This window comes from Oculina patagonica, chromosome 2 (assembly GCF_052425735.1).
Source record: "Oculina patagonica isolate OP01 chromosome 2, crgOcupat, whole genome shotgun sequence".
Lineage (NCBI taxonomy): Eukaryota > Metazoa > Cnidaria > Anthozoa > Scleractinia > Oculinidae > Oculina > Oculina patagonica.
In genome coordinates this window covers 15,393,921-15,401,999 of record NC_135759.1, presented here as the reverse complement: position 1 = coordinate 15,401,999, position 8,079 = coordinate 15,393,921, and the positions used below count along the sequence as shown (strand labels likewise).

Here is an 8,079-nt window from a genome sequence, read left to right as displayed (position 1 = left end):
GTATCTTCGGTTACATGTACATATACGTATTACTTATTGTTCGGTTTGTTCGAAAGCCCATTAACACTAATCCAGAATTAAAATGTGCTCGTGGTTGTAATTTCTCTTGTATACAATTGTTTTTCAATTTTTATTGCGGAGTTTGGAATTAGTCGATATCAAAACTGGAGGCCCAAAATGTAAACAAAAAACTTGACTGAAAAGTTATAAAATGAAATTTGCAATAATTCTGGATTAGCTTTAACGTGCTCAGTTGAACATTTGGGAACAGGAAGGGAATTTGAATGCTAATCTAGAAGCGTATTTTGAGATTATTTTAACGATACTGATTTATCTATTCATTTACTCACCATAGTTTTAAAGTATGACCTTAAATCTTGGGATCTCCAATGGGGGGTGGGGGTGGGAGTGGGGAGGGCGGCGCGGGAATCGCTATCACTGAATATGCAATATGTCAGTTCAGTTTGTTCACACTGACTGCTGGTACAAATAGCTTCAAGAAGACAAAAAGATGATTTCAACTGTTCAGTCTTTCATGCAAGTGATTTCCTTCGACGAGAAGTTCACATCAAGCCGCGCCAAACCCGTACATTTCCGAAAACTTCGCGCATAATAATGCGCTTTACAAACCTTGATTAAATATTAAAAACTAGTTTACTTCGTTCCGCTGATTTCTTTTCCTAGGTAGACAATTTCAAGCTTAATTCCAAATGCTAGCTCCTCTACTTTAAACTTGAATTTTATTCGATACAAACTTTGAATAGCATAACATTATTAAGACGAGCCGTTGATTTGTTTTCGATCATCGGAATCCAACAATGTACATAATTTGAAGAATACAAATTCTTGCTCAGTGCAAAGTAGACTTTATTTTAGATTCTTTTTATCGTTAAACACTGACTGAGCAGCTGAAGTCATCTTTTAAGATTGTTACGCATAATTAAAATAACACGTAACAATACGCATAATTAAAACTATACGTAACAGTGTTGTGTATTTTGAAGTAAGACTGGTGCAATTTGCAAATATCACATGAATACATGTTAGAAGTTAGTGTACTTCACTTGTAACCAGCTGTTGAACGGAAAGATTAAAGATACAACTGACTGACGCCAAATGCTGTAGAGTTGGTCTTGTACTTTAATTCTGCCACGTAACAATTTCCGTAAAACTCAAACTCTGAGCCACTTTACAGTGAGTAAAGTGTTGTTATCCGTAGTCATTTTTCAGCATTTTACGGGTGAGTTGGATGTGGAAAAGAAATTGCAAATGATCCAAAGCTATGTCTCAGTGGATTTGCAACAAACGGTTGCATGGTACAAAATTCCGGCACTATGCTGGATGGCATGCTACGCACTGGCACATCTAACAACAAAGAAAAGCCAAGCTTGGCTGGTTGAAGCTGATTTGTTTTGGAGATGGTCGCATTCTTTTGCCATCCAGCAAGGCGAATTTTTACCATGTGACCGTTTGTTGCAAAAGGCGCATTTGATATCAGAGAGGACAGACACATAGTATGTTCTTGTACCCCAATTGTCTATTACTGCAAATATGAGTCATTTCAATTGCAATTCTGTCTTTTGCCAGAATTGGTGTCTAATATCGATTAAAATAAACCTGACTTCCTCATTAAAGATCGCACCATTCAATTAAAAACATAACATAACCATGACAACAAGTAGCCGTCTAGAAACACTTCTTTACCTAGGCCTCAGTTTTCGCCTGCTTCTACGTCAATCTTTTTTAGTCGCTTTTCTCGCAGACAACGGTACGCTGCAACGCCAGCGGAGCAGGTTATGAAAACGAGCAGAGCAACAGAAATTCCAAGAACCGTTGCCTTAAATGAATGTGAATCTTGATCAAATATGTTAAAGTCATTCTTAGAGGCACGTTCATTGTTGTGTTCCAAGTTGTTCGTAGATGGTGTCTCGTCTACATTCTAAAAAGCAAAAATAAAACGATCAGAAGGTGTCGAATACTGCGAATTTAAAAGTAAAACCCTCTCGTCGGGAATTCTCCCAAAAGGAGGAAGGTATCCTTGGCATTGGTGAACCTCTTTACCAACACTGTAGAGCGCTCCAGGACACACCTATTATCGATGTACGGGCAGGAACGTAGCTATCAACGAATAATCAGTTTTAAAGGCGCAAAGGAGGAGAGCGGAGATACATGCCGCAGAAACAGAAAAAAAACTGTCTGAAATCAGTCAGAGTGAACATACCGTGGTTCGAGAAGTGTAACGAATATGCATTGATTCAATTTATGATAATAAAAACTTAGTAAACTTAAGAATAGGTACTTGCCTTGACAGATTTGAGATGTGCGCTGGTATTGGAATAAATCTCATCGGAGACAAACTCCGCCACCTTTGACAGGCAGTCCAACACATTACCACTGAAACCATCCTCCTTTATCGCGGCACCATACCCGTGTTTGTCGTCGAAGACCTGAGTGATCGAAAGATCCGAATCACTTTTCCGGCTCTTAATGAACTCAATCCCTGCAAACATCTCTTCCATAATTCCTTGCACCTTTCCATTTTCCAATAAATTGTACGCTTCATGCAGGTTTTGAAAATCTAATGAATGCGCAATAAGACAGAAGCAAGAGATGATTAATAACAGATAACTTACCAGGCGAAGAGTCAACTGATATCTGATAAGCAAATGTAGAAAACCGATAAGAAGGTGTCATCGTGAAAATGGTAATATTTACTAATCTGTCATCCGAACTACTAAAACTATTACTACAAACAAAGGATTTTATGTTCGTGTAATAAGAGCAGCATCTCATAGGTGAAGCTTTTTGGCCGTTTCGAATTTTCCCAGACTCGCACAAAATATAAAGAGAGTGTCTATTTATAGATACGATTTACATGAGCTCAGAGGTGTGCAATACTTATTATAATTTAGATGGATTTAGTAAGAGAACGGGAACGTCAGTTGACGACGGCGCGCGCATTAAAAATGCCCATGCATGGGTGTTTTTATGCGCGCGCAACCCATATAATTATGGGAAGTTTTATATGCGCGCATCGTCGTCAACTGACGTTCCCGTTCTCTTGCTAAATCTGATTCACAATCAACAGCACGGCAGTGTGCGTGTTGTATTCCTTTGAGTACCGAAACTGGAAACCTAACTGTACATAAGTTTCATCATCATAATCATCATCATCATCATCATAATCATCATCATCATCATCATCATCATCATTATCATCATCATCATACCATATTTATTTATTAGCCTCTTAACCAATGCAATCTAAAACATTTTATCGATGGGCAAGCGCGTTGTGGTTAAATTTTCGAAACCCGTCCTCGCCAGTTTTGGCGTTTCTTATTTCTCTCGCATCGGCTTTAAGCCAAACACAGCTCTAGTTTTTTCGGACTGTTTTCTAAACACAATTTAACAAATCGACCACATTTTTCCGTAAGTCTACACTCTTATAGACCATAGAAGTGACGTCAGAAAATGTTCAAAACTCAAGTGGAACCACGAGCCGTCAGGCGAGTGGTTTCACTGCAAAGTTTTGGATATTTTATGGCGTCATTTCTATGGTCTATAAGAGTGTAGACCATGGAATAATGTGGTCGATTTGTTTTATACCATAACAAACTCGAACAAGTATTTATCAAAGTGAAGAAACTTTGCCAGGTGGGACTTAAAGATTACGATCCCACACGTAAAAACAACAATGATACAAAAGAAGATGAACAAGAATTCAAAGAATATCAATTTTAATTACCTTGTCCTCTCTCATTGAGTGTGTGGCTATGGCTTGAAGCGAGCAAGATTATTTTTCTTTCAGAAAGATCTTGTTAGCGCTCGTTCACTGAACGTCGACAGTCCGCTGCCGGTTCGCTAGCACCGTTCTTCTCAGTTAAACCAAAAATTTAAAAGCCTGGTAAATTTTCTTTCGACAAATCACCTAAGTATAAGTCCAATCCTGAATTCCGAAAATAAATGCGTACTTGATTCAAACAAAACACGATGAAATTTGCTTTCATTCATGGAGACCAAGCTTACACATCTTTTAGCCCGCGCGTGTGCGTGGCGTGATCTGACGTCACTTTCATGGTCTATACTCTCATCCACCATAACTTTGGACCAATCAGCGCGCGAGAATTCTCTCGGTTATGGTATAATCTCCAATCGAAACGAATGTAACGTACATATTACTCACCAGTAATGTTTATTCCAAGATTTACAGCTCGTTTAAAAGCAAAACTCTCCCTCTGCACACCAATCTGCAAAAATATTTTTGCAAACACAATACAACTTGCCAATTTAATCTTGCCAGTGACCGCTTCGAAAAATCAAAATAGAATACAGTCCAACCTTTGTTTACGGACACCTCCCTATTACGAACATTTGACTTGGTCCGAAAACGACAAAAATTCATAAAAACTCTGCCTCTGTAACACGGATATCTCCATAACTCCATAGTTCTTTTTCCCGATGCAGAAAATGATGTGCTCCCCAACTAACCCTAACGCCTGGAGGTTACATTGCTTGAATAATAAAAAACCTCATTTACCAAACATGGTTTTATTTCAAATGTAGAGTTGTTGATCGACTATTATTGGCTAACAAACAAAGGTAAAAACATATTAGTCAGTGACAACAAGATGCGACGAGAATATCAGATCTACATGAGCTATTTCACCACTGAAAGTTATTTTAAGGTTGCTCCTCACCGTTTTTCTAGTGGTCACGTCATATCTCTCTACCGACACCGTCACATTCATCAAAGCACTGGAAAGTTTGGCCGTCAATATTGAACAAACAGTGACACCAGTCATTATCCATACCACAGAAAATAGTCTGCCTCTTATTGACTTTGGAGTCTTGTCGCCATATCTGGATTTTAATAAAAACAGTTAAGTTAAGGCACACTTTGACTGAACAAATCCAAGAGTTATTGAAAAAGGAAATCTCTTCTGGATAATTTGATTTTTTTTTTCCTGCAAAGTATTGGTATCATTTAAAATCAGCATTGAAGAATATGAGACACTGAAATTGTAAAATCAATGAATGCAATATGATATGATTCTTAAACCACTTTCTCATGCAAAGGAGATCGGTTTACACTACTCTTTACCGGTATATTTTAACTTAACGACTGTTATGGGCTGACATTGGACATAATAAATTATTCTCGGTAATGTTCTTTTTCACCAACTTTTTTAAACAAGGTGGTAGATATTGCAAAAAAAAAAAAATCCGTAACAGATTCTATTCGAGTATGTCACTGTTCTGTCCACAAACCAAAAATGCAGTTTACGTGAACATTTGTTACCGGTATCTCGAAGCTGCTCCGTAAGTGAAGAAAACAAACGTTGAATCACTGTCAGTAAAAAGGTCACTTTCTTTGTAAATTTTCAGCTTTGGATACGTTCTTTATAGCATTTTCTTAAATTTTGGTCTCTCTCAACCTTCATCAACGAAAGGATCTCAATAAAACAACAGGTGTTATATATTTACGCCTCCTCATTTTAAGATTTTCTTTATCGTGAAACTTAAGTATGAACACTTGCCCGACTGTTGTCATGGTGACAAAGGCCCACCAGAAACCATCAAAAGCTCCACGGTAGAACGGACGACCAAACTCCTCTTCATTTTTACTGGTGTCCTTAAACAAAAAAAATGAAACAAAAAAGCATTAAAGCTTGCTATCTTCTTTTGTTTGTTCAAAGGCCTTTAGTTTCAATTAATTAGTCACTCGCAATACTTAACGCAAAATTTGTGTTTCATATAGGCCTCTTGTGGACTTATAAATGACTTTCAACAGGAGGCAAATGGAAAGCAGAATTGCTGAATAATTACTCTAGCTTCGAGTTGGTTTTAACCTACTCGAAGAAATGAAAATGAAATGTTATAAAATTTCATAAAATTTTTGCACGGCATTTGAGATATCAGAGCACTCTAAAGAAAGACGGGCTCTTTCTGATTAAAAGACCTAGATCGGTTTATAACACCGGCGCATCGATATCTTTTAGTGACCTGAATTTTTTAAAATAAGTCTCGGATGAAAACTGTCAGAACATAAAGCTGTAGTCACCTGTTCATTGTTAACTGTCAAAAACAACATGAGCACTTCAAATTCCAACTAGTATCTTTTCAAAACTTTTTTAATTAAAAACTAAAACTTGTTTATCTAAGAACGTTGAAATTTCTAATGTCCGTCAAAAAAACTGACATAAACAGACACATCTTCTCCAAGTGAGTAACTAAGTAGCCACCTATTTAGTCAAGTAAGTGGTTTAATGTTTTTTCGACCCAGTAGAAATTTTTGCTTCTTGACGAAGAGCTGTCAGTACCAGAAAGACCTTGGGAGATCGTTGACTAATTTTTGACTTAAAGAACCATCGCACTTCTAATTAGCCCATTTTAAATACAACTGAGAGAGAACTTGGGAAATCCATGACTAATCTTGTGACTAAAAATAAATCATCCCACTTCTAATCATCCCATTTTAAATACAACTGAGAGAGAACTTGGGAAATCCATGACTAATCTTGTGACTAAAAAGAATCATCCCACTTCTAATCAGCCCATTTTAAATACAACTGAGGGAAACCTACCAACAACCAAATGCAGATTCCAGCCAAATAGGACATCAAAAGGCTCAAAACCACGACAGGCCAAGTTTCTAAAATAGCTTCAAACAATTGATAACGTTTTTCCGCCGTCGAATACGAAGGGCCTTTTCGAATTATCACAACTCCAGGAGAATCTAATATGTTAATGTAGTGTCTCCCTCTACCTATATACCAGTCGCGTTGAATAGGAAAAGCTAGGCTTGCGTCTTCTGTAAAAGTAGTGTGTTGCAGAGCGGACGCGTTATCAGACATGGTTAGGTATCGCAGTATGGGTTTGTTTCCCCCGTAGAACAGGCAGCACTTTTCCAAAGCAAAATCTAGGGCACGATGGAAGATCCCGTAAGCTGTAGGCTGATCTTGTTTGGAATTATTTTCCACGGTGTAAGGCGGTCGAAGCTGCCAAGAGACTTTTATTTCTGTAGGACATATTGAACTGGTAGGTCTGGAAGGCCTAGTATTTGCCGGAGAAGCTGCACCTTGGACTTGTGGCGAAGACTGGCTGGAAGACTGGACGGGTTGCGAAGAAAAGAGCTCATTCTCCATAAATGTTTTCAGTAAAGTCATATCGGTAGCCCCAAAAATCTCAAAACAAGCAACAATAAAAAGAACCACAAGCATCAACTTTAACTTCATCCTGTTTTGATAAACGGCGATCGCTATTTTACATCGAACAGCCAATGCTTGTTTGAAAGCGATCGAGGTATCATGTGCTATACATAGAAATGATCTGTCAGTCAAACAGCTTGACAGTTCCTTAATATTGTCCACCGTTGTTACTGGTTTTGACTGAAGGGAGGGCTATCTTCGTACTGGCTCATTTTCTCCACAGCGTGCTAAAATGGTTTAATTATACGATGCATGTTGAAAGTTGTATTATATATTAAAAAGAAAACCTGACTATGAAGAACAAGAAAGAGCACCACAAATACGCAGGCTGTGCTCAAAATTAAGCTTCCATACTTATTGGAATCAGCAAAATAACCTGACTGAAATAACCTGCTCTCGCATGGCGCCAATTTTGATGTTCAACTATAATGGATGATTCGAGACAATAAGTGCTCCCTAAATTGCCATTCTATAACTGACTTGTAAACACAAACGTTAGTTTTTCGGCGTCCAATAAGTAACTGGTTGGGACATTAGACAGCTGCTTAATAATACAAAGAGTAAAAATTCTGCATAAAGTCTGATTGGTTTAGAAAAAACAAGCATTTATTTTTAATTTTTGTTAGTGGAGGGCAAAATGACACCGAAGATTGCCCAGGACTTTCACACTAGTGTTACAACAAATAGCTGACAATAGCTTGACGTACTCTTATAGAGTACATAGCCGACCTTAGAACTGAGCAATGGGGCTCCAGGCACCCTCGAAATCCTGGGCAATATTTAGACGTTATTAACAAGTTTGAGGTCCGTGTTCGTGGGAAATCGGTGGAGATTCTTCAATACCGACTTTCTACTTGTAAAAAAGCGA

General features: G+C 38.0%; 1 protein-coding gene across 1 annotated transcript; it reads right to left on the bottom strand.

Moving 5' to 3' along the window:
* Nucleotides 1-376: 376 nt before the first annotated feature.
* On the bottom strand, nucleotides 377-7,238 carry LOC144643153 (uncharacterized). Its single transcript, XM_078502314.1, has 6 exons — nucleotides 6,588-7,238; nucleotides 5,541-5,635; nucleotides 4,701-4,863; nucleotides 4,187-4,250; nucleotides 2,304-2,578; nucleotides 377-1,939 (listed from the first exon to the last, which is right to left on the bottom strand). The coding sequence occupies exons 1-6, from the start codon at nucleotides 7,236-7,238 to the stop codon at nucleotides 1,712-1,714; spliced, it is 1,476 nt and encodes a 491-aa protein (XP_078358440.1). The 3' UTR covers nucleotides 377-1,711.
* Between the last annotated feature and the right edge of the window lie 841 nt (nucleotides 7,239-8,079).

Excerpts from the sequence above, each read along its gene's own strand:
- LOC144643153 (XM_078502314.1), bottom strand. The coding sequence starts at position 7,238 with ATGAAGTTAAAGTTGATGCTTGTGGTTCTTTTTATTGTTGCTTGTTTT. Across the intron at positions 4,251-4,700 it reads ACGTGACCACTAGAAAAACG|ATTGGTGTGCAGAGGGAGAG; the intron begins GTGAGGAGCAAC and ends ATATTTTTGCAG. Across the intron at positions 2,579-4,186 it reads TCTTGGAATAAACATTACTG|ATTTTCAAAACCTGCATGAA; the intron begins GTGAGTAATATG and ends CGCATTCATTAG.